The sequence below is a fragment of the Alosa pseudoharengus genome, unplaced genomic scaffold (assembly GCF_046254945.1).
Source record: "Alosa pseudoharengus isolate Yale_2024_CS ecotype anadromous, Long Island Sound unplaced genomic scaffold, YU_APseudo_1.1 YU_APseudo_1.1_scf_10, whole genome shotgun sequence".
NCBI classification, from domain to species: domain Eukaryota; kingdom Metazoa; phylum Chordata; class Actinopteri; order Clupeiformes; family Clupeidae; genus Alosa; species Alosa pseudoharengus.
The window spans coordinates 36570232-36596777 of record NW_027468565.1 but is presented as its reverse complement, the minus strand read 5'-3'; the positions used below and the strand labels follow the sequence as shown (position 1 = coordinate 36596777).

Here is a 26546-nt window from a genome sequence, read left to right as displayed (position 1 = left end):
CTTGTTTTACTACTCCGATGCAGAAGGTGGCAGCTAGTGTTTTACTAACACAGAGAGTTGGCAAATCTAGAGCGAGAAACAAGCTTCTGAGCTCTGCTGTGTGCTGGCAGGCAAGGAGAGATTGAGGAGAAGGAATTCAAAGCGCGAACTTCACAACATCACCTGTAATTGCAAGTCAGGGTGTAGCCTATGTGTATCCCATTCTGTATTAGTCGGGTTTACCCGTAATCCGACCATATACGTGGTATTGAAATGACCTCGCCTTTTTTTCCTTGAAAAAAAGAAGTGACCTCGCTTCCAATTGATATGCGATGTGCGCAAGCAACGAATGGTGTGATAGTGTCTGTGGAAAAACACACTAAACATAGGTTTGTAGCTGTACCTAGCCTACTTGTCAAAGATTGACTACAGACACCTGAGATATTGCACCAGGCAGAATTTGGTAATGAAAGCCATCACCCTTGCCCATTCTCACCGACAAGCGAGCGAGCAACTTTAGTTAAAATTTGTTTTGCTATTCTGATCACGGCTGTAAAACATGTAGGCCTGCTTATTTTCATAACTTTACTGTACAGAGAAAAGCTTAACGGAATATATTTGCGTTGTGAAGGCTGGATTGTTTTTTCATTTTGTCCATCAGCACAATTGTTCACAACTTCCGCGTCTAAGTAGCCTAACCTATGCAGAATGGATCCAAACATTATCACCAACACGGACGTGGTACAGGTGAGAGTCTGCATGCTGACATTCCGACAGTTTTTACTTGGAATTACAGAATTCGTCCATTCTTTTTTCCATCTTTAAATTGTTGTATTTTCATTTCACAGCTGCCGTCCAGCGTCATTGTAATTGCAGTTTCGTGCCATGGAATTTTTGATCTGGACACACCCACCGAGTTGGATACTTTATCGAAAGGCCCCACGTTCTCCTTCATTAAGGTAAAATAGGCCTATTCCTAATGACTTTTAAATTATATTTTTCAAAGAGATTTCCAGTTTTGACTCATTCACTCAGTACTCATCACCCTGCAGGCTATTCAAGCCATGAATGAAAAACTGACGGGCAAAACTCCCAAGGTCACTTTGTTTGATGTGATTATATTGGCCAAGGATTTGCAAGGGAACCAGGCAAAGATAGAAAATAGCATTAAACATTACGGTAATGAATATTGATGATCAAGTCACGCCTTTGTCTATCAGAATTTACAATAATAATTTAAAGCAGTTCAAGTACAAAAATGATTTGTAAATGTACACCTTATTGTATCTTATGCAATGCTATAATATTCCACAGGTCTTCCAATAAGTAGATGTTGGTTCTTCAACAATGAAGAATTTACGCAAAGCCTTAAATCCACAAATGCAAAATTATTCCTTTCCATGGACTCCAGTGATGTCTGCAAGGCCTTGCAAGAAGGTAGCTCATATGCATTCATGAATTCAGTAACCTAATGACGAGTTCAGTGAAGAAAACCTTTGTGACACTTTTAGGAGCCTCCGAGGAGGAATACACAAATGTTGTGGTCTCATCACACCTTTGCTGTTTTAAATGTTGTGTTTCTGTTTCAAATGTGTTGTGTGGGGTGAACAGGAGTTCCAGCTGCACTGCTGTGCCCTCAGACTCAGACTCAGGCCGAGGGGGATAAGGTGCAGGTTGCAAACCCACTCAAAGTCCTGCTGTCAGGGGATGTAATGGGCCTGCCAGAGGAGAAACTGTCCGAGGCAGGATTGAGCCAGCCCCAGCTTCAGACATTTAAAGCAGCTAAGGTAAGAGCCACCAGTCAGTGAAGGAGGAAGATCTCTGAAGTTAAATATATACACAAGCACATACACCTTATCACTAATAGTCCATGTTGGACCATCTATCCCCCCCCCCCCCCCATCTCCTCACTTGCATAGGCCTACTTGTTTTTCTTTTTGCTGTCCAATGACTTTTGCCTCCCCTTGCCTGCCTGCATAGGCGTCCATGGCAGAGTTTGCTGCGGTGATTCGGGAGATGAGGAGACATTTTGCCAGGGAGGACAGCCCCCTGCGGGTGACGCTGATGAGCGTTCTGGGCTCCAGCAAGGAATGGGCCAGTGCCCTGCTGACGGCACGGGGTTTGGGGCTGGAGGTGGATGAGGCCTACTGTTTGGCTGGCGCCTCCAGTGGCCCCATTCTGAACTGCATTCAGCCTCACATTATGTGCTATGATGGACTGTACAGTGTGACACAAGTACCAGCATTGTCCTGAAAAATGAATACATAACTTGTTGGGAGGCTGTGGTTCCCTGATTATTAATTACATTGAGTGACGCATGATTCCAAAATATTTGAGATCAGGATTCAGGATTATCTTGATATTTTGATGTGCCAAAGCATCATGATAGATATCATTGCCAATTACGGCTTGATATAGATAGCTATAATTGCCAGTTATGAGTTCTGTACTCTAAATATTCTAAAAAGTACAAATAAAATGCTGTGGGTGCTATATTTCTCCTAAAGATATTTAGATCTCCTTTTAGGGGAATGGTTTTGTTTTCTATGCTTTTCCTTTTCTTTGCAAAAGAACACTCAAACATTTACACAGGTGCTGTGGTTGAGCAGTGAACAAGTGTCTTTATTTATAAAACAACTGAGCAACTGAATAAATAAATAAACACACTCTTAGGTATCTCCAAACAACATGGTGAAATAGAGTCATGGTAATTTTAGCTTAGCTTTAAATGTATGTTTGGCTTTGAAAAACAAAGTCACCTACATTCCTTGCATATATGCAGCACGTTATGAGGAAGCCAATATGAAAGAGCACTGGAAACATTACACAGCAAACACAAAAGTGGCTTAATCATGCAGCAACAGATTACTTTGCCAAATGAGACACAATAATAATAATAATAATAATAGTAAATAATACATTGATGACGTGGCCCATACACATACAATGGTAGATACACAACAAATGCAATGCTCAACACAATCATTGCTTTGGGGTTTTTAAGAAATATTATGTAAGGATTTACTATATGCTTAGCAGTGGTATAGCTTAGAGTCAAAATGTATAATACAATTATGTTGTACTGTTATTGCAAACAAATAATACTGTTTACGGTGATTTCTGAGGCCTCTGCCAGCAGTGCACTAGTCTCCAACATATGTAGTATGGTGTATCAAATGTGAGTGCACCTTCCAACACAGCACTTCCCCATCAAAAAGTATCCAACAATGGGCAAGTGTTTTCTAAGGGCTAACAAGTTAATAATAAACATTATTATACAGCTCTTCACAATGCTAGTAGAACACTCCATTGACAATATCTAGAATACGGTCAGAAAAATCTACCGAGAAGTTTGAATATTTGAGTATGGAAAAAGTATGGAATTTTGAAATGGAAAATGTGTAAGAACCCTGACTACAAAGCAAGGTTAGTGATTTGTAGAGCATGAAGCCAGAAGTGTGTTCACATTTGACAAGCAGTGGTGAATCTTCTCAATTGACTTTTTTCTTTTAAATGTAAATATTTGTATGTAACAATTTTCAGTTGTTTGCTTTAAACTGTAAACAAAATGGCATGCAACAAGGCCACAAACCTTTGCCTCTGCCTCTTTAATATACCACTGTTTTCATGACACATCCCTCCTGAGTTCTGAAACAAAATGCTTATGGGGCTTACTGTACTTAGACTACTGTACAGACTCAATACTGCAGAGGTTTGGAAACGTGCTTTGTTTTGCCAAATGAATGTCAGAGCTTTACAAAATAGCCATCATCTGCTACATTGTTCAATAATCTAAAAATGACAATTGTGTAATACTGATTTGATTTACACAAACATAAGGCACTGAATGTGTTGCAGACTGATTACTAGAGCCTTGAAAATATTTAGAACTCCACTGCAAAACACAAAGAGAGCAAACCAATCACACACATTGTTTATTGCTGTTTATCTGCAAGTATGCAGTTGGATATGGCTTACGGATATATAAACACATTAACACTTGCTTTCCTTGGTCTTTGGCCTGATTTCATTAAGGACAAGTGCACAAGAGAGCATTTACACAATCACATTCTTCTGAAAATAAATGAGACAATTTCCTCTAGGAACTGTGTTTTCTGTTCTTTCAACTGCATTATTATTAGTCTGCATTGATGCAGTATCTGAATTATTCTCTGTAGCTTTGATGATTTGAAATACCTCTCCATGATTCAGTTCTTCCATAGAGTGAAATAGAGTTTTATCTGAGGTATTTCACATATTCCACAGTTCCTCATTTGTAATCCAGGTGAGCCTCTCCATGCTTTCAAGGTCTCAGCAAGTGAGAGGAATGTTTTGGTGAGAAAAACCTTTGCGGTAAGGTGAACTATGTGCTTATTACCTCCATCTCAACCCATCACCTGCTGTGGTGATTGTGTGTGGTCATATAATGTGCAGATTAAGTGGATAAACAATGCAGCAAACAGAAAGAGCACAAGTTAAAGGACGATGAGATGCCCTCATCAACATCTCTCTCAGAACTGGGCGTGTAGCAAACAGAACCCTATACACTACAAAAGGCTGGACTCTGATCACTGTAGCATTCCCATGAACGCCACCACCTCCAAATAATACATGGCCCCCGAGAGGACTCAATCGTCTGTGGTGTTGGGGTGTAGGCTGGTGTCTTTTGAGGAGACTGGGAGGGGTGGATGTGTCCTCTAGCCCTCACACATAGATACCCTCTGGGTTTAGCGCCGACCTTAGACCACTCTGCAGGACACGCAAGTGTCCAGGGATGGGGTGGGCTATGCCAGGACGCTTCAGGGAACCAGACAAGGCAGCAAAATCTGAGGGTAGAGGGCAAGACAGACAGGTTTAATAAGGACATTTCAGAGACTCAGAAATCTACAAGGAGAGATGATCATATAGAAAGAATGGGATATAGGCTAAGAATTTGTCAAACAAAGCAGCAAAGTCAAAAGTGTTAGTCATACATTAAATGAATGAAGGTACCATCATAAGAACTGATACTTTCTGGTACTTTTTGTGATAAAAAAACAAATACTCCAGTACACAATTGCTCAGGATATGCAATTCCATGTCCAACCACTGGTTGTCAGTCTGGAGCAAAGAGGCAATGCAACTGCCAGTGGGAAGTTGCCTAAACAACAATGACATCATCTGATATAAAACATATTTCCTGCCAGACCATTAGAAGCCAACGATCAAAAACACCAGAACATGCTTCCTTGATGACAATGTTTGGGTTTATACTAGGGACAGTTATGACAACCTTACCTCAGGAAACAGACCATACACTGCATATTTGCACAGTTAAAAGCTTCATCTAGTTTGGGAATGAAGCGTATTGCTGTTCATGGCAGGGGACATGTAGAGGGTCAACAATTCAATATACCAATCAAAAGAGCTAGACCTATTTCTGCTTTCAACAGGACTCTTTTTCCTTCATCTCCCTCTCTTTTTCTCTCTCTCTCTCTCTCTCTCTCTCTCTCTCTCTCTCTATCTTGCTCTAAGCTGTTCTTATCCCTCTTTTATGTCTCCCAAAGTCAATCAGAGTAAGTGCTCCGTGTCTCTGATGAGGACCAGTGAGGTGAGTGACCGTTTCCTGGCAGCCGTTGCCAGAGAGACCAGAAGTGACACAGGAGGAGGCGGGAATACATGTTACGCTTTGGCGGACATGCTAACTCGCGCTCAGCAGTGAGCCGGTGGGAGGGTTGGCAGGGAAGAACGATTCTCTTGATATAAACCGGCGGTGCTGCAAGCACAGATTGAGCAGACTTCCTGTAGGTGTTTGTGTGTGTGTGTGTGTGTATGTGTGTGAGTTAGAGTGAACGTGGGTTGTGCTTAGATTCACCTAGCATCACATCTTTTCAGAGTTGCACCAGTCCTTTGTGTTTGTAATATCCCAAACAACAGTGGCAGGAAATTTCAAAAGAAGCTAAGCAAAATCAAAACTTTTTTTTTACGATTTTACAGAACCTGATGCATAAAACCTTCATATAATCAGGCAGGTTATATTTGCAAGGTGTAAAAAAATAGTCACAGACACCATCCCACGGGTGTCCTGAGATGACTTCAGGACTGTCCTAGACTCTGACCTTATGTTGCAGTACTGTCCAGCTATAACAACAAATGAGGATACCAATAAAGACACAACAGTGGCATATTGCCTGCAGGTGGTGGATTCCTATGATGGTCATGCCTTGTGGATGTTGGCAGTAAATTCAAACCTTGCTTGCAGCACAATTCGATCATTTGTTTCCTTCAGAGGGCATAATTTGATTCTGAGGGGAAATAAATATGGTTATAGGAATCACTGCAGGTATGTGTAATGACTCTAGCCAGTATACAGTATATACTTAATGTATATTGATATTGTTTGTGTTGCTGTTGTTGTTGTTGTTATCATCATTATGCTTAATGTAGGCTTTTCAACTTTATTTTAAGCTATAATTCTTAACTAATGGTAATGTAGTGTTCATATAACGTGAGTCGCTTTGGACAAGTGTCTGCCAAATGCCATAACCATAAAAATCTACCCCTGCACAGGCACAAGGCTTGTATGTGTGCATAGTAGGAAGGGAAGTGTGTGAGGTGTTGGGTGTACCTGAGCTCTCCGCAGCATGGCCTCCCTCCTCCTCGCCAGGCTCCACAGGCAGCACGGTGACCTTGGTGCCTGTCTGTTGGATGAACTGCTGCAGATTGACCTGCCTGAGCTCCTTGGTCAGCTGCTCCAACTCATGCTGCTTGTCCTGGGCAGATAGAATGAGATGAGAGATGATGTGAGGAGAGTGAGCTCAAACATCTGGGGGAGAGAGGCCTTGGTGGGGGCGGGTGGGGGCTGGGGATTTACTATCTCCTTGTGTATCAGCACTGTCCTTCAGAATTTCAGTGGTGAAGTGTGTATATTTCTGCTGTATGTGTGTGTGTGGGTCTGTCTGTTTGTTGGGACATGTTGGGAAGTGCACATACCTGTGTGTATACAGTGCAACCGGAAAGCTTTCAGACCCTTTCAAGTTTTCCACATTGTGTTATGTTTCAGACTCATCTTTAAATGCATTCAGTTCATTTTTTGTCTCATCAATCTACACACAATACTCCAATGAGATCCAGAGTTCCTTTGTGAGAACGAGAGAAACATACAGGAGGACACCAATCACTGCAGCACTCCACCAATCAGGCCTTTACGGTAGAGTGGCCAGACGGAAGCTATTTCTTTTACCGGTAGTTTGCCAAAAAACACCTGAACGCCTCTCTGACCATGAGAAGTAAAATCCTCTGATGGTCTGATGAAACGAAGATTGAACTATTTGGCCACAATTCCCAACAGCGTGTGTGGAAGAAACCAGGCAATCAGCTGCTGACCTGGGCGGCCAGATTTAAGAAGACTGTTGGTTGTTCCAAATCTTTTCCATTTGAGAATGATGGAGGCTACCATGCTCTTGGACCATCAACTGTGAGACCTTATAAAGACAGATGTGTGCCTCTCCTGATAATGTCCAATGAATTTATTTAGGCACAGGTGGACTCCAGTCAAGTTGTAGGAGCATCTCAAGGACTATTGACAGAAGTAGGATGCACCAGAGTTCAATTGCAAGAGTCATAACAAAGGGTCCGAATACTTATATAAATGGGATAATTCAGTCTTTTATTTTAAATTTACAAAACACTCCAAACACCTGCTTTTTTCCTGGAGTATTGGACTATTTTGTGTAGATTGATGATGGAAAAAAATAATTAAATCCATTTAATTATTATAATTCCAAGAACATAACAAAATGTAGAAAACTTGAAAGGGTCTGAAAACTTTCTGGTTGCACTGTATGCGCAAATGTATGTATGTACTGTATGTATACAGCGCGTGTGTGTGTGTATTTGTGTGTTTACATTTCAAAGTGTTCTGTTTGTGAGTATGCACGCATATGTTTTGGTCTGTGTGTGTGTGTGTTTGTGTGCATCCTCCTCACCTGCAGCCTCTTCCCACACTGGCCCAGCGAGCGCTCCACCGCTCTGCAGCTGCTCTCCAGGTGGACGGCGTGCTGCGTCTGCAGCTTCAGCTCCAGGGAGATGCGCTGCAGACGCACACGCAGCTCCTCCTCACTCACCTGCACAGGTAGGACACAAACAAGAGAGTTGCTTTCCTTTTTTTCTACATTTAGTGTTTTTTTTTCTCTGTATGAGTGAAATTGAAAAGATCTCAAAGCTTCAAAATATTCATCAATTTCAACTGTTAAGGGATATCAGGTCCTAATATTGTTTTTTATTACACGGCTCTTCACAAGACAAGTAGAACGCTCCATTGGCTTGAATGGGATTTCCCAAAGTTCTACGGTAAAATATATTCATTTATTACACGGCTCTTCACAAGACAAGTAGAATGCTTCATTGGCTTGAATGGGATTTCCCAAAGTTCTACGGAAAAATATATTAACGTAATAATTACCGCTGCAAACATATAATTACCGCTGTCAATGGCAACGGGTTTTGTGCTTCTGATACGTCTTTCATATCACTACGCAAGGACTGGAACTTCATTCAAAAGTGAAAGCAGACGGTTGATCCGCTGTGTTCTAAAGAATGTTTGATTCAAGTTCAGCGTGTGTTGATGCGAACTATTTGTTTCTCAGCAAATGCCATAGGCTAGGCTATGTAGGTTAAAGTCATATCGTGTGGAGTTTATTATTTCGTTTTGGCAAGTAGCCGTGTAATAAGCGGGATAATGTATAGAACGCCGGTCATTACTGGGAAAATAAGTCCCTTCAGGGCGGAACAAGACCCCTCCGCTGCGCGTCGGGGTCCGGTTCGCCCTGTCGGGACTTATTTTCCCAGTAATGACCGGTGTTCTATACATTATCCCATACATATTTCATAAAACAACTGATTTTGATAGTTTAAAAACAATGATCAAAAATCTGTTGACCACCCTGACCACCTTGTAATAGAAGGTTTACAATTCAACAAGTAAGAATTCCAAAGCTATTATGAAAACGTGGGAGATAAGCTCTCAGGGCTTGGCCTGTGCAACCCCAGAGTTATGAACTCCCAACAGGTTGACCAAACTCCCACAGGTGTGATACGTCCGAAATGTGCACTGAGTAAGGCAAACATTCGAATGCACACCCTCAAGTCCTGAGGTAACTCTAAGGGTAACTAGACTAAATATGTAATATCAAGGGTGGTGGTAGCATAGTGGTTAAGGAGCTGGGCTAGCATGCCATGCAGTAGCCAGAAAAGTTGTGTGCTCAATTCGGCTTCCACCGTTGTGCCCTTGAACAAGGCACTTAACTAGGGCTGGGACAACGCGTCGACGTAATCGATGACGTCGACGCAAAAAATACGTCGACGCAAAATATGAGCGTCGATTTGTCAAGCATAACATGTGCTGCTAAATATTTTAAATTTTACACCTTCAGTGTTTTCCATACGTTGACTAATCTGTGGCTGGGCACCACGGAATCAAAACCGGCCACCACACATTGATGTACTATGTTGTAGGCCTACTATTTAAATTAAAGATAAGATAATTTCATTGAGCTGCACTTTTTACTCACACAGCCTTTCCTCGCCCCGCCTGCTCTCTCTCGTAACGAGCCCGCTGCTCCTCCTCTGCATGTGCATTTAACAAATTATTCATGATTGTTGAAGGATTGTTTTTGCCACATAGAAGCACTGCATAGAACACAGTGGGCTAAATTGCTATTAAATCCGCTTAGCATCGTGACCATGCTGTGCAAATTTGTTCAAAACTGCAGCATTAAAGTTAAGGTAAACTCTGCTAAGGTCTTATCACAACATAGTACATTGAGGAGACTAAACTAAGTTAAGTTACAGTATGCAATCAAGCAGTATCTCAAAGCTAACGTTAGAATACTGTTTGGATGTCAAGTTTAGCATGCTTACTTGCAGCTGCTTGTATTTGTTACTCAGGCTCATTTTATTGACTCTGAATGTTTGCAAAATCCCGATGTAAATGGAAAAGTGTTTTCCAAGACACAAAAGTGCTTGTCCAAAGGAGAAGTACGAACCGTTATTTGAACTAAATACGTTATGAAATGCATCCACACATCAGCAGCCTTTTAACTGTGTTAATGTTAGATTCTCACACGAACGTCTTAAAATGACAGGCACTCAATTAGACATACACTACTGAACTTTATTGAATGCTACCTCTGACTAAGAATGCATTACTTTGCACTTGTATAGTCTTTTATTTTGGAATCTTAAGAGCAATAAACATATATTGCAATGTTAAAGAATTCATGTTTTTTCATTCAGATATGTAAATAAACATATATAAGTTGCTATTAGTGAATTAATTGGGAGATAATCGATAATAGAATCGAATCGAAATCGAATCGGACTGAAAAAATGAATCGTTAGATTAATCGATGCATCGAAAAAATAATCGCTAGATTAATCGTTTAAAAAATAATCGTTTATCCCAGCCCTACACTTAACCCAGAGTTGTTCTGGGGATAATGGCTCTTGAAATAGAATTGACATATATAAGTTATAGAATTGACATATATAAGTTATAGAATTGACATATATAAGTTGCTTTGGATAAAAGCATTTGCTAAATGAATACATGTAAATTTAATTTTTTTTTATTTTTAAAATGATACACTGCAAGACAATTAATTAGTAATTAATTGACTGAATAATGCATTCCCTTGGCATTATTAAAAATGGGACACTACGATTCATTTCTCATTTTCAGATATCAAATTCAAATGTTGTAGAAGTGGGAATCAGATCTCCGATGGCTCTGATATCAAAACATCAAAGTGGTATTTTATCATATTATTCCACCTACATTAAGGTTGAAAACACCATATCTCTATTAAGAGTTTTTTTCCCACCTGCTGCAACTCTTTCTGCTCTAGCTGCGTCCTCTCGGCCTCTAGTCCAGCCTCCACACTCTGCAGCCGCGTCAGCCGCTGCCTGAGGTCATCCTCGCAGTCCCGCACGCGGCCCCGCATCTCCTGCAGCCTGTCGTCCAGCTGCCGCTCGCTCTCCCGCTCGATCTCCAGCTCGCTCGCCCAGAACTCCTCCTCCTCCATCTCCACCTCGCTCCTGCGTAGACGCTTCTCCAGGCACGCTATCTCCTCAGCCGCCGCTGCCACCGCCATGCCCGCTGCATCGCAGCCCCCACCGCCGCCAACATACTCCCCTCTTTGCCCCCAGGTCCTGAGCTCCACGTCGTAGGCCTCCAGCCTACGCCCGAGGATCCCCAGCTTCTCCCCCTGCAGACGGATCAGCCGGGTCAGGTCCTCTGCACGGCTCCCGGAGAGCTGCAGCATGCCAGACGCAGGCGTGTGTCCGTTACTCAATACGACAGCCTGCCGTTTCAGTTCCCCCTCGTGACCGCCGCTGCCGCCGGTGCTGCCAGGTGGCCGCCCCCCACTCAGGATGTCCCGGAGGCTCCGTGGGGCTCCGGCGAAGGTCAGCGACTTGCGTCTGGGCTCCCGGCGCCGCAGCGAGAGGCTGCCCTGCGGTCGGAACTTGGCCATGGGCGGCAGGCTCTGTCTGTGGGGGCCGCGCTCGGGCAGCCGGGAGCCCAGCCCTTCTGACGGGGGGCGCTCGGTCAGCGAGGGCCCCGTGCGGTGCAGGACGAGCTGCACGTCGCCGGCGTACTGACCCCAGGTGTTCAGCGAGGCCACGGGGCTCTCGTGCGGGGCCAGGAAGCGCTCTGCGTCCCGCCATTTCTCAATCAGAGTGTACCTCCCGGTGCGCCCTATGGAGACATAGATACACAGGTTAAGGTTATGGTCTTTAGAGGGAGCTGAACTGATTTATGCAGTACATCATTCAAAAAAGAAAGGAAATTATCTCAGCAGTCTATATGTGGCTACTTGCCTCTATTTGTGGCCTGGTTTTGTGTTAATATGTATGTGGTTAATATGTAATCTGGCCATAATTAAGATATCAGAAAATCAGGGTATTAAAGGAACAGGAAGCCATTTTGTAGGCCAAGCATACATGTATAATTGAAATACTGCCGACTTTATAGCTTCTGAGGATCTAAAAGACTGAAAGATTGATGTTTTAAAGCCCTAATGTGCTTGATCTTACTTCTTCTCTTCTAAATGCTGAAAGATTTGAAAGATAAAATGTTTTCATTTAATTTCATTTCCATAATGGCTGGTGAGTAAGTGCCGACTTTTGGAATAGCAACGGGGTGTCTCAGTATGTGACGGCCTTCCTGAGTTAGAGAATGAGTCAGATTTTCCATCTCAGCTGGAACTCGCAGCTCAACGGCTTCTCTTACTTTGAGCGGGAGGGGGGCACATAATCGCATTTGGACCAGAACCACCATTTCAGTGGAGCTCAACTTTCCCCCCTGATCTTATAGACGACCGCAGACTCGGTAGATGATGACGGCTTTCCACTGCCATTACAGTCTCATTTGGAATTTGGCTTGACAGAGAACCTTGCTTAACCAAAACACATTGTCTGCAAAGTAATTGAATCAAGTACCCAGAGTTTATATTATTGATGTTTTTGGAAAATTCAACGTATTTAAAAGGTCAGAACACCAGAAACAAACCACTTATATTATGATCAAAGGCATGGTTAACGTTCGGTGGCTTAATATCATTTACAAAAGGCTCAGTGATCTCATAAATAAGGAAACAGTGAGATAATCCAATAACAACAACCAGCACAACTACAACAGCTACCACTGGCAATAGTAATCCTTGTCATCTATACAGTACCTATAGCCTGGGCCAGGGCAATGACCACCTCCTGGCAGGTAGTGGCCTCTGTGACACCACAGACGACACGCTGGATGCCGTCCACCCACACTTTGAGCTCCATCCTGGGTCAGGGCCTTTGGGTCTTCCCCCTCCCCCCTCATTCCCCCATGATTTCAGTCAAGGCCTCAGGGCTGTGTCAGCAGCCCTTCCCCTCTTCTCCTTCCTGACCCCTCCTCTGGCCGGCAATGAGGTCAGGGATGTGTCGGCAGCAACAGCAACTGGAAGTGCAGAGGAGTCATAGACGTATCATTTACAAACATGTTGTTACTCATAATTCACATCCTGCAGGGATGTCTTTGGTTTGATACTATCTCCAGACACATTTTCATATACTCTTAGAAGTTGTCAAAGCACTCTGAGCAATTAACTTTTGACTGTGTATAGAGGCATGTTAAGATTTTATGTATCCTTGAGTTTAAAAAATGGATTGGGATTAGTTGACAATAGGTGTGTTATGACTGACTGTGTATTGAAGTTGGCTTCAGTTGCTACAAATGGCTGCTATGGCTTTCATGTTCGATGGAGCTTGTACTTGAGAGAAAAACAACCACAAACAAAAACAATAGTGAAGACCTCATCTGTCCCCGGGTAACAAAAGCCCTTCATTGTGCATCATCCACTTTTCCCATTCAGGAAGTCTCTTTTTTAAAGGAAACTCCTCAGCAGTCTTAACAACAGACCTCTGTATGCTTTCAGCCCAACAGACTTCCTTCCTCACATTTCCTCTAGGATTTAAATCACAACAATGAGGAAACTTTCTTGAAAGAGAGCAAACACCTCCCAGCTGTCATCAGACCATTCTGCTGCGTGGTGAAAGAAAAACAAAATCTATCCTACAGTGGCTTTCAAAACATGCACAGAGCCTCACACTAACAAAACCTGGCTCTATTTATAGGTGAGGCAGAGGGGAGAGAAGAATAGGTGCAAACGGTTGGTTGGGGCGGGCAAGGCCAGGCCAGCCGAGGCCTGCTGGGATACCTGGGACCAGCTGGACACGGCCATATTGTCCCTCCCATCTTTACTGTATGAACAGGAAGGTTTTAGGGGCCCGGGCCTGAGCGCCAGAGGGGGGTACTCTTAGCCAAGTTTCCTCTGGAGCGCTGGGCGTGGGGAGGGGGGGGGGGGGCCCAGGGGCACTGGGGGAGGAAGCAGTGGGAGGAAGGTGTGCAGGGTAGAGGGACCTGGGATGGCTAAAAGTAGCCCATCTCTCAGGGCACTCACTGACAGAGTCCGCTGGTCTCCACAAGTGCACGAGGGAGAGGAGGAAAGACACTTGATTTCCTTGGAAAGTGTTTCCCTAAGAGTGTTAATTACAGCAAGTGTGATTACCAATGTGCACATAAACAACGTGCAGCACACTGGAGTTAACCGACTGCCGACTGTCATGTATTCGTCAACACAAAGGCAAGATTGATGGCGTAATATTTGAAAGACATCTGATTCATTTTAACTTTCAATGGACAAGCCAAGAATACATAAAAACTAAATGTTTTATGTATTTATGTATTTCAAAGTACCAGCTGCCTATTTCGTCGTGAGGTTTCTTGGTTGCTGACATTTAATAACATTTCAGAGCATGCACCGTTGAAAGTAGGATACCGCAGAAGCAGGCATATAAACACCCTTCAGGTAAACATCTAACCGCAAACAAAATTATTCCACTCAGTATTTTAGTCACGAGTGAAAAGAAAAAAAATGTCGGACAACATGGTGTTCTAAAGTCTTCTGACATTCATGGTTTCAAAAGTTGTATCCCTTTCGTTTAGCAGGACTGACGGTTGTAAAGAAAAATCTGGTTTTGGGCCTCCTTCAGAAAGCAGATGGCAGAGTGCGGCACCACCTCCTCCTCACTCTGTTTATGGTTTCCAGCAGATGATATCTCTATTCCTGGGTTTCATGGCGGAGAGAGCCGCTGTCGTCCTGTCCTTCATTCAAACACATGCACTCACTGCCCTTAAATGGAACGGGCCACAAGCAGAACGAAACAGGGCGGCTGAGTCACACCAACAGGATTAGGGGAATTTCTTCGCACAGAGCGACCATTGACCATTTGACCTTTTTCCATCCATAGTTAAAAGAAAGACCCCAGTGGCCCAATGAATTCTACCATGTATGTACAAAGAGTGTGAAATGAAGTGTGTGTGTGTGTGTGAGAGTGTGTGTGTGTGAGAGAGAGAGAGACAGAGAGAGACAGAGAGAGAGAGAGAGAGAGAGAGAGAGAGAGAAAGCATGTGTGTATGTGTGTGTTTGTGTGTGCATGTGTGTGGTTACTGAGCTCCCGTGCACTTGTGCTATAAATCACAGTTAGTCACCGTGAGTTTAGGGGCACGCGACTCAATCAAACTAGGCCATGGTCATTCCAGCTCAACTGTTCTCGAACAGAGCTGCGAGCGTAATCCTGAAAACACATACATCTCAATGACACACCATCTCACCTGCTCTTTCTCCCGTCAGTCCATATATCAAAGCATGTAATGATATGACGTGGCATAGGACTGCCTTTTCAGTCAAGCTCCTCTTTTCTGCATATAGAGTTTATATATAGGTATAGGTTATCTAGAGTGTGCAAATATGACCTACCCGACAAGCTTATTCTGTCTGTTTGCACCTGAAAATGAATATCTTATGTGTAATATGATATTTTACACTGTGACAATAACTGAAAATATAATGAAAAGAAATAATAAAATTTTAATAATGATGATTAAAAAATACTTTGCAGCAGGATGTTTGAGAATGAAGTCCAATACGATGTGTAACATGGGATATGAATAAAATGAATCCCCATGTTGTTTTTCCATAAGGGGTCTTTTCGACCAGTTTAGCCTATAGTTTGTCAAAGTCAGACATCATATTATATGTCTAAAGTCAGCTATGGCAGAAACTGATCAAAAAGTGAGTGGATCAGCACGTCTCATGCTGAGTACACATTCCAAATCAAGCAGAATACGGCCAGGCAAAGAGAGCAGAAGCAGCCTCTGGATTTCATCCATTCCTGCACGTGGGTGGTCTTGTCCCTGAAGGCAGTATGGTCCATGGTAAGACAGGAACAGGAGGGGTAGCCTTTAGAGTTCTTTCACACCTTTGCATCGCACTGACTGAGGAACAGATGTCACTGACTGCTACCACAAAGTTTACTCTAGTCTAAAGGTCTAGCACTCGTCAAAAAGGGCTGTCTATCCCTGCCCAAAATGGCTCCTGCTCCAGAATTTTTGAGGCCAAGTGTGTAGAGATCAAAGTCGTATTTTCACATATATCACTCTCTGCTCAGAAGAGTAGTGGTGGATTATTTATCCTGAGACATGCATAATTAACCCTCGGGTTCCATAATACCTTTCAACCTCAGAATAAACAAGGAATTTCCTCTTGAGCAACACACACGGAGATCTAAAAGAGTCCCTCGCTACCTGTCAGAGTGGTGCGAGAAACTTACCCACGGGGTGTGGACAGAGAAATCTGCTCCCACAGCTAACAGCCCCGACGCAGACGGCAGCACCCCTGATCACTGGCAAACACTGCGCAGCCCCTGATCACTGCAGCAAAAACAACGAACCATATGCTCCGGCAGGCTGCTCTGGGCTCCTGCTCTGGGCTCCTCACGGTGTTGGCATGCAGGCAGCATTAAGGATATCCCAGCTTCCAGTTTAGCACTCTATACATAGAACAAAAATAGAGATATTTACCTAAACGTATTCAATATCTTTATGGTGCAGGAACATTGAGATGGAGTATCCATATCCATGTATTTTAAGCATTACCTGTGGCTGTAATAAACAAAGGCCCCAAAAAAAGGAGGACAATAACACCATTTAGGCTTTGATTTGGAGGAAGCAGTATGGTGGTGTTGTGTCTCAGAGACAAACACTGCATCAACACAGCCCTTTAATTACTTGGTCCATGAATAGCTCCTATTACTTCTTTCTCCTATCAGAATAAACACACCTTTGTTTTTTCTCCAACAGCAGGGCACCATTTAAGGAAGGGGGGGGGGGGCAGATCCGTTAGAAAAACAGCAATCCTGTGGAGGAGAAGGTCAGTGTAAATATCCCCTCCTATACAAACTAATGCTTATCCATCCAAAATGTTTTTTGAAAACTATAATAGCTTTCTGTTTTTGCAATCTCTCCCAATCTATTTTCACAGTTGCATTAATTCCAATTGCCCCTCCTGCTGGGCTACATACAATTACCCGCCCTTTATGCACTGCGCCATAATTGGTTGCAGACGTCTCACAAAATGGATTCATGCACACAAAGAGCCGCCTCTGATTTTAGGGTTGTGGTACCCCCCCCACCCCCCAAAGCGGAGCCTCTGTAGTTTCACGAGCCTCCGTTCAGTCCAAGTCCCTCCCTCCCTGCGGAGAGGCTCACATTTATTGACTTTGGACACCTGGATTTCTTTAATCGCTCACAGTGCGTTGACTACTCGACTACTCGAATGTGCATTAGGCCTAATTATTAGTGAGACTGTGGCCTACATAGTAAAAGTGTGTTTATAAAAACTGAACGCTCCTAAATAAATCCACAAGCTGAATTCTACTTTTTCCAGAAGTTCATCAATGCCTGCTTGTTTGGTTCTTCATTCTACATCATTAAAGGCATTGCTTGTCTTCACGAAGATATAAACCAAGGCATACATCATAGCAGAGCAGTGAATGAGGTAGACAGTGGAGTGGACAATAAGGTGGGGATCACATTGGCCAGTGGCAAGCAGCAGGTTTCCTATTGTGTTCTCTATGGTTCTGCAGCGGCAGGTTTCCTATTGTTCTCTATGGTTCTGCAGCAGCAGGTTCTCTATGGTTCTGCAGCAGCAGGTTCTCTATTGTTCTCTATGGTTCTGCAGCGGAACCATGGCAATGCTAGCGTAACGCTAGCGTTAAACAAGCTGAGCGTTGAACTTGGTTCAACTTTCAAAGCGCAACACGAGCGTATTCAATTGTCAGTTTAGGCAAACCGTTTGTGTTACTTAGGAACGAGATAGAGCTTATTATGGTCTGAGCGTTGCGTTACACTTGCCGCTGGTCAGTGTGATCCATGCCTAATATGGTCTCTATGTTTCCGCTGCCAATCCATAGAGAACAATAGGAAACTTGCCGCTTGCCGTTGGTCAGTGTGATCCATGCCTAAGACAAAGAAATGTACCCTACAGCACTTCTCTTTAGCTTCATTATGGACATTTTGTCCACTACAGAGCAGCACAGGTTAGTCCTACCCATTTTGGGAAAGGACAGTTCCCTTTCACCCCCTGAGGTGAGTGGAAAAGTACACTCGTGAACTAGCCGGGTTGGATGCAGTCATAACTCTGATCCAGCAGTGCTCCATTGGAAAGAGTTTCTATACATGTCATTTTCACAATGGACACTGAACTGTAGGAAATTGAAAGTGACCGAATAAGCCTTTATCTAATCACCGAACTCAAGTGCCACCATGTTAGTCCCTGAACTTCTAGACTACATCTTTTGGATATTTTTACTTGCTCAAAGGTGGTCAAGAGGTGCTCAAAACTGGTGAACTCCATGCAGTGTTCTTTAGAAACAGTCTTTGATCCATTTCTGGGGAAAACTGAGCAGGAAGCAGTTATCTGTCTGAGTCAGGCTAGTATCCTTGACTCTTCTCCCTGGAATTACATGTTTAAGCCCAATAGGGAATGAGATACAGCAAAGGGTACATCAAATGTGCTGGCCCCTGCAAGGCCCTTGCATATGAAATGATACAAAGTCCTGTTATTATTTATGAAGAGGGCATTTCACATAGCATATGCTCTACAACATACCGGTACATCAAGTAGGGCTCCATTAATTAATATCAAAATGTAAATAGAAGATTTTCCAAACATGTCAGGTCCTTATCAGCAATACAATACAAAATAAGAGAGAACCATTGCTTGGACCAAGCAAGGTGGGGCCGTTCCCTTCATTCTGACAAAGTGTGACATCTGACCTTGATGTTTAAGATCTTTGTAAAAGACAACTCTTTTTAATTTAGGACAAGTACTGCCTAACTAAGGACAGTCAGAGTAATGCTACTTACAGATATCAGTAACATCTTTCACTACTGCAATAGAAGGTGTGATGGATCCTGGAAGGGTAGATGTGATCCAGGTAGCAAAACTACTGGACAGGCTGTTTTCAACATCTTTGCCTATTTATATTCTTGAGCATGATTGAGAGGATGCAAGTTATCGATTGGCTTAAGACCCAGTATCGCTTTAGGAAAACCTACCACTTATCAAATCAAAGGCAGAGAAAAAAGAACTGGGAGAGAGAGGAACCTACACATGATAGCATAGATAATCTCTCTGGACATAAAAGGTGTGGGTTTCATTGTCAGTCAAGGATGTTAACAAACATGCACAAACTGGTCTATCTATCAGCTTACACCTTGGTCTTGCACCGTATAAACTGACAACAGTAAAAGAATGCATTCCTGCCCTGTACAAAAGCCGTAAGCCTTCAGTCATTGGCCTAATCTTTAGGGTCTGATTTCATGGGAAATATGAACAGAGATGTGAATCATGGCCAGTCTAAAAAGGCCAACATGAAGCAACTACATCAACCAGTAAGACGCTCAAAGGTTTACTATATAGGTTTACAGTGCTTTCAGGAGTAGAGGATTGAGAGGTGAGACTAATGATTGAAGTGACAGATAATCTCAAAGTAAAGATCATTCAAATGTCAAATATATGTAGATGTGAATGACACATTTTTACTATTGATATGTATTACTGCTTACTATTGATATCAACTCATTGCATTTATTTGAATCCTACAGGCAACTTCACTGTGAATATTTGAAGCAAAACAGACAGCTGAGCTTTAGTACCAGAAAACATGACCCTGGCAGCCAGGTGAGGGTAAACTCACATCTGCTTCATGTTTTAATATGGCACAGGCAGTAGTCTACAGCCCAATGCAAAACAAAACCTCCCTCATGCAGCTAACTCCCTGGATGCTGTACTGAAGGGGGAGGGATAGGTGCTCTGAATATCCAAAGCTCTTCATTGAATCCTCATCCTTTATCTTCATGATCATCCCTCTATTCATGTTAAGGCGCTAAACATATGTGTCCAACACCCAGGGATCAAGATTGTTTCTCTTTCATGAAGTTCACACTGTAGGGCAGGCCTACCATTTACTCACTTGTGTGTGTGTTTAATATGAAGTTAAGGCTTTGATGGATGGGGATACTTTTCTCAGGGAGCTCACAGTAATCTAGGAGAGACATGCAATTGTGCACAGCATAGTGTATCTCAATATCACAAAGAAGTTCACCATCCAAAGCGGTTGTTTTGGTGTATCTGTTCACATGGGAGACTGGGGTCAACAGAGGTGCCTAGCTCATGTTGATCTATCCGGTCCTGTTATGGATCCCCTTATTGGCAGAAATGTTTTAATAAACTAGTCCCTTCCCAGATTCAGGAGGTCAGTAATGGCAAAATGGCTAACATCTGGACAGCATGTTTAGCAAAGGCATAATGCCGCCTTTGTTCTCTTGCCATGGCTGGGAGATGCAGACTGACTTTGAAGTGCCAGCCTCAAGAGTGGTATCATACAAACACATCATCATGCCGAAGTGACATTGGAATCCACCAAAAAACATTGAACATGAGTTTAGTGTGCATTAACTGCTGAACTTATCAAAACCATCCATCCAAACATTTAGCTGGTGGCTGGGTCCAATGGGGGCTTCAGATCATTTATTTTCTAGACTGTTGGGATTTTCTGGAGATATTGAATTATGAAAATAAATGATGTATGAATACAGTCAATGGCTGTAATAATGCAATGATCTTTAAAAACACAATCAGTTCATAACTAGTTAAAAAGTAGAAAATGCTCTAATCCTTCTGTACAAATAGTAACATGAAATTGACAAAACAGAAATTTACTGTTTAGGAATCTTATTTCAAACACCAAGCATAACACTATTCTTTGATAATATGAAGTACGCTATCTTTTCATAATACCTTAGTGCACAGGATTTCCATCAATGAAAAAAAAACTTTTTTTCTAAGATGGCAAAGTTTTCAGCGAAAATGTCTTTTCTCTAGTATCCTACCTAGCTGGCCCTGAAGTTGTTTTTCAAACACATTTCACTAATGGGCGTAACATATGCTGTACTGTGTGATATATAGGTTCAACCATTATAATAAGACACGAGATATAATCTTACCTTCGTTTCTCCAAAGACGAGGAAAACAACCAGCCCCGTTTAACGTCGCTCTCGATTTAGTCACTATACTGATTTAACGTGAACACAAATTCTGCTGTTGGTATCGACTATTTTAGCCTAAGTTGTTTGTTGATTCCATCACGAGAACTAGTACAATTGCCGAGGGGATGTTTCAGCGTCTGACCACAGCATATGACAGACGACTTTCACGCGAGCGAAGTTTCTGCCCATCGCAGCTGAAAAGGATGCAGTTCCACAATCTGCCAAGCAGCGGAAAAAACTGTCCTCTCATTTCGCTTGTCTTTACAGAGACACCGCAAGGCATTATGGACTATTTTAAAGTTGTAGGCTAATGTGCCGTTCAAAGCACATTCTCCCAGATTGATTTTTAGTAGCCTATACATTGGAGACATCAATCAAAGCCTGAGGGTCTGTGTCCCAGTATGCTAATTATGTGAATTCATATTTTTTAAAGCTCTGAATTTAGTGAGCCAACCCCATAACAAATGTCGTTTAGCCTAATGGCTTTATTCTCGATTTCTCTGTAGCTTAAAATACATAATAGAGCGGAAATATGAAAACCTTTCATCCTGAATTGACTAAATCGTGTCAGTGAGTGGTTTCTCCTTGTTGTAATAGGCCTATAATAGTCCCTCAAGCATTAGTGGTGTAGGCCTAAATGTGATTTTGTGAGAGATTACTTTTGAGGGATTTATTTTCCCCGTTCTTTGACCTTCAAAGATAGACTCACCGTTAGCATTTAAAATAGGGATACTGCCTTATGTCTAATAGGCCTACTGCATTGAGTGATTCCTCCCTGACAACAACCCCGTCCGCATCTGTTGAGTAGACTAATAGCCTACATAAGCAAAACAGTAGGCTATGCTTACAAGAACAAAGGCTACTTTTAAAATGAAACATTAAGATGAAATGTACAAATGTAAAGCCGTTTTATCTACAAACCGGCAATTCAATGTGCTTTGCATGGACAAATGTAGGCTGCAACACCTAACTGCAACCAGATTTGGTGAACATGTGTGTGATTTACTGCAACTACATTCATCCACAGGAGTTCTTTTTAAAAGTAACCACAACACCCATGTAAATGTGACCTGTGTGAAGTTTCAATAGGCCTAGTCTTCCCAGTCAGCTAAGATTTGTGAAATTAACTGTGTGCCTATACTGACCCCTTGTGACATAAGTTTGAAAAGACCCGACACAACTTAGTTTTTTCTCAGTTGCTTTGGTGCATTTCTCAGATCAGAATTGAAATTCTCAAAACTGTTTGTTCAAACTTCATATCATCTTATCACTTGTGCACATCATTAAAGCACTTCCCCCCATCTTTAACAAATAGCAGTGCTTTTGTACTGTCCATGCAACTGAGTTTGTACACATGTCTGCTGTTTTTTTTTATTATCTTCAATTGCTAATGGCATGTTGCTCAAAATGCTGCTATACTGCTCTGCTGAATAGCTCTACCCCATAAAACAAATTGGCCTTTTTTCATAGCTTGTGTCATTACAAATTACTGCATCAATGTGGTGCGGTATGGAGGCAATCAGCTGTGCCACAGCTGAGGTGTTATGGAAGCCCAGGCTGCTTTGATAGAGGCCTTAAGGTCTGTATTGTTGGGTTTGCTGTTTCTCATTTTCCTCTTGTCTGGCCAATCAAGCACAGTAGCTAATACCATGGTAAGCAAACCAGTTCGTTTTGCACTATGGGCAGATGTCAAGTCCTGCTGGAAAAGGAGATCAGCATCTCCATAAGGCTTGTCAGCAGATGAAAGCATGAAGTCCTGCTGGAAAAGGAAATCAGCATCTCCATAAAGCTTGTCAGCAGATGAAAGCATGAAGTCCTGCTGGAAAAGGAAATCAGCATCTCCATAAAGCTTGTCAGCAGATGAAAGCATGAAGTCCTGCTGGAAAAGGAGATCAGCATCTCCATAAAGCTTGTCAGCAGATGAAAGCATGAAGTCCTGCTGGAAAAGGAGATCAGCATCTCCATAAAGCTTGTCAGCAGATGAAAGCATGACGTTCTCCTGGTAGAAGGCTGCATTGACTTGACTTGATAAAACACAGTGGAACAACACCAGCAGATGACATGGCACTCAAAATTATCACTGACTGTGAAAACATCAAACTGTGCCTCTCCACTCTTCCCCTGCAGACTCTTCCTTGATTGGACCCTGATATTCAAATGAAATGCAACATTTGTTTTTATGTGAAAAGAGGAGTTTGGACCACTGAGTAACAATCCAGTTCTGTCTCTCCTTATAGCCCAGGCATGACACTCTTTTGTCTCTGATTCAGGAGTGGCTTGACACTAGGCATGAGCCATTTATATCCCACTTCCTGGACACATCTGTGCGTGGTGGCTCTTGATGCAGACTCCAGGCTCAGCCCATTCCTTGTGAAGCTCCTCCAAGTTCATGAATCGACTTTGCTTGACAATTCTCTCAAGGCAGATAGATAGATAGATAGATAGATTGATAGATCGATAGATAGATAGATAGATAGATACTTTATTGATCCCCATGGGGAAATTCAAGGTCTCAGTAGCATACAGACATCACACACAACATTCACTAACAGCAGAAAAAGTAATTAAAAGTATATAATATAAAAAAACACAACTAAGCAATAAGGACAGTAAGATAAAGAATATACTAAAATACAAATTATAAATAACACTAAATCTAAGTCTAAAAACAGTATCCACATAGTGGGTGATTAATCATGAGGTGCTTGAAATGACTGCAGGGACTGAGCCTGTGATTCTCTGTGCATAGTAAGGTAAGGTGCTCTGTGTGAGTGGGTGTCATGGTGATGGTGCAAATGAGTAACAAAAACTATAGAAAAAAAAAAAAAATATATATATATATAACTATATTAAAGCAACACCAAAGAGTTTTTTGTACCTTAAAATAATGTTTCCAAAATTTTTTCAGTGGTTCATCAACTCGTAACAGGGTGAACGGCACTTCTGCATTCGCTTCGCGGCCCTCTATCAGCTATAACCGCACTATGTACGTTTGCCAGATCGGGTAGCGGATCTGTAGTTCGATGGAATGAGACATAAGAAACTACAAATTTGACTTGCATGATGTCGCAATACATCGTACTTTCATAAAATCATGCAACATATTCTACCTTGTCTATGGACAGTTATTTGCAAAGCCGTTGCTGGATAAACAAATAGCGTGCGTGCGACAGAGGAAACGTTCTTTGGTGTTGCTTTAAGTAGAGGTATAAGTGTGGCCACAATCCGGCTGTGGGATGGAGGGAGGGGTTATGCATATGTGCTAATATAGCATGCAAACAGTGAGGCAGACAGTGGTAAAAAGTGGCTAGTGGACAGACAGTACCCAAACATGGAGAGGGTGGAGAGCCAGACAGACTATGCGGAGAAGTCTATCTCTCCTCTTCCCTTAAGTGAAGCATTGAACAGTTCAATGGCTCTGGGGACAAATTACTTCCTCAGTCTGTCTGTTGTGCAAGGCAGTGAGCGAAGTCTCCAGCTGATCAGGCTCTTCTGCTTTACAATAGTGCTGTGAAGTGGATGACACTCATTGTCCAAAATGTTGATCAGTTTGTTCAGGGTCCTTTTGTCAGATATTGAAGTGATGCACTCCCACAGTTCAGCTCCCACTACAGAGCCAGCTTTCCTTACCAGCCTGCAGGTTGCCCAGCATCCTTCTTCTTTGTGCTTCCTCCCCAGCATACCACTGCATAGAAGAGGGCACTGGCAACAACAGACTGGTAGAACATCCTGAGGAGCTTGCTGCACTAAAGGATCGCAGCCTCCTCCGGAAGTACAGCCTGCTCTGCCCTTTCTTGTAGTGCATCAGTGTTGGCTGACCAGTCCAGTTTATTGTCCAGGTGGAGACCCAGATACTTGTAGCTGCTTACCACCTCCCCATTGACCCCATCAATGGAGACTGGTAGCAGAGCGGGCTTAGACCTGTGGAAATCCACCACCATCTCCTTGGTCTTTGAAGTGTTGAGTTGAAGGTGATTGAGTTTGCACCATTGCACAAAGTCCTCCACCAGGTTCCTGTACTCCTCCTCTTGCTCGTCCCTGATACACCCCACAATTGCAGTATCGTCAGAAAACTTCTGCATGTGGCATCTGCATCGGTGTTGTGTTGAAGCAGAAGTCAGATGTGTACAGGGTGAACAGGACTGGAGAGAGCACAGTTCCCTTTGGCGCTCCGGTGCTGCTGATCACAGTGAGATGTCATCCTTGTTGCTTGCATACCTTTTGCTACCACACGTTTCCCTTCCAGTCAACTTTCCATGAATATGCTTTCATACAGCACTCTGGGAACACCCTGGCCACCTTCTGTGGCTTACCCTCCTTGAGGGTGTCAATGAGTGTCTTCTGGACAACTACCAAGTTTGCAGTCTTTCCCATGATTGTGGTTGTGTTTACTGAACCAGACTAAGAGTTTAAAGGCTCAGGAAACCGACATTTCTGTATTATAACTTCTTTATTTTAATATTTTGAGATACTGTTTTGGTTGTCATGAGCTGTAAGTCGTAATCATCAAGATTAAAACAAAAAATGGCTGGAAATATTTCACTTTATATCTAATGAATCTAGAATATATGAAAGATCCACTTTTTGAAATAAATTATGGGGGGGGGGGGGGGTGAACTTTCCATTATAATTGTTTGAGACCCACCTATATGTGTCCTGACAGACAGGGAAGTAAGGATGTATAGAAAGATGTACAGTGGTGCACAGCTCTGACCAAGGGGTGTTTTACATCATATTGGTCATTTTTCATTTCCACAGTGATGTAAAAGCCTTTGTTTTGTGGTTTTATACTTTGTAGTTTTGAAATAGAAAATAGTGCTACACATGTTCATTAGAAAATACTTAGGCTAGAGTAAAGTGTCATACTGACAAGACAACAAGACAACAGTTTGACTATCCTGACATGGTGTCAGGACTTGTCATTTTGATTGCACTGACTGTTTCGCTGGTATAAATACTTGCTTTTGAAACATTGCTTTTGAAAAGCATTTTGAGCAAGATGTATGCACTTCTGCAGGTAATCCACTATGCCACTATGTTTTGAGAAATGCACCAAAGCGACTGAGAAAAACTGTAAAAACGGAACTATTAAAATAAGATCATCCCAAAGAAATGGTATCAGAGAGTTAACACTGAGAGGGAGATGGTCTGCACACTGCATATGGGCTCCAAACGTTTCAATCTCAACAGATCTTCATCAGGCAAAAAGTCAGCACTGCCACCAACAAAAAGGGTTTTATGACTTTTATTCTCGACCCCCCCCCCCCCCCCCCCCCACACACACACACTCACACAAGTAGCCTTCTCAAATAGAGTTGTCACCCCCTTCCTTCTCCCCCAGCACACACATCAGTCATTGCACAATTCGCATTGTGTTATGATTGTGTGCTTTAACAATAGGCTAAGGCAATTGGAAATTCATCAGTCTTGCACACACCATAGGCCTACTGTCTCGTTCATAACCAAATACAAAATTAAAGTGATAAAAACTAGCAAGACTTAGAAGTCTGTCATATATGTGTCTATAGGCTACTGTTTTGCAATGACATTGAGTTATTCGACACAGACCTTTAGCCTATAGGCTACACTATAA

At 42.6% G+C, this 26546-nt stretch overlaps 2 protein-coding genes across 8 annotated transcripts; one reads left to right on the top strand and one right to left on the bottom strand.

Annotated features, from left to right (window-relative positions):
- Window positions 1-56: 56 nt before the first annotated feature.
- Window positions 57-2485, top strand: LOC143106871 (cytosolic 5'-nucleotidase 1A). Of its 3 annotated transcripts, none has more exons than XM_076271363.1 (7): window positions 57-164; window positions 641-726; window positions 828-938; window positions 1032-1158; window positions 1294-1416; window positions 1591-1766; window positions 1960-2485. In XM_076271363.1, exons 2-7 carry the CDS (start codon window positions 688-690, stop codon window positions 2230-2232), a joined length of 849 nt encoding a protein of 282 aa, XP_076127478.1. In that variant the 5' UTR covers window positions 57-164; window positions 641-687; the 3' UTR covers window positions 2233-2485. The 3 variants fall into 3 exon arrangements, with proteins under 3 accessions (XP_076127478.1, XP_076127471.1, XP_076127465.1); XM_076271356.1 differs by having other exon boundaries at window positions 64-368; XM_076271350.1 differs by having other exon boundaries at window positions 64-726.
- A 993-nt stretch (window positions 2486-3478) lies between these two features.
- rassf8a (Ras association domain family member 8a) lies at window positions 3479-21185 on the bottom strand. Of its 5 annotated transcripts, none has more exons than XM_076271314.1 (8): window positions 20912-21185; window positions 16683-16758; window positions 16174-16392; window positions 12699-12958; window positions 10842-11716; window positions 7947-8084; window positions 6587-6731; window positions 3479-4805 (listed from the first exon to the last, which is right to left on the bottom strand). In XM_076271314.1, exons 4-8 carry the CDS (start codon window positions 12799-12801, stop codon window positions 4684-4686), a joined length of 1383 nt encoding a protein of 460 aa, XP_076127429.1. In that variant the 5' UTR covers window positions 12802-12958; window positions 16174-16392; window positions 16683-16758; window positions 20912-21185; the 3' UTR covers window positions 3479-4683. The 5 variants fall into 5 exon arrangements, with proteins under 5 accessions (XP_076127429.1, XP_076127456.1, XP_076127435.1 ...); XM_076271341.1 differs by having other exon boundaries at window positions 16294-16392; XM_076271320.1 differs by lacking the exon at window positions 16683-16758.
- Window positions 21186-26546: the final 5361 nt, after the last annotated feature.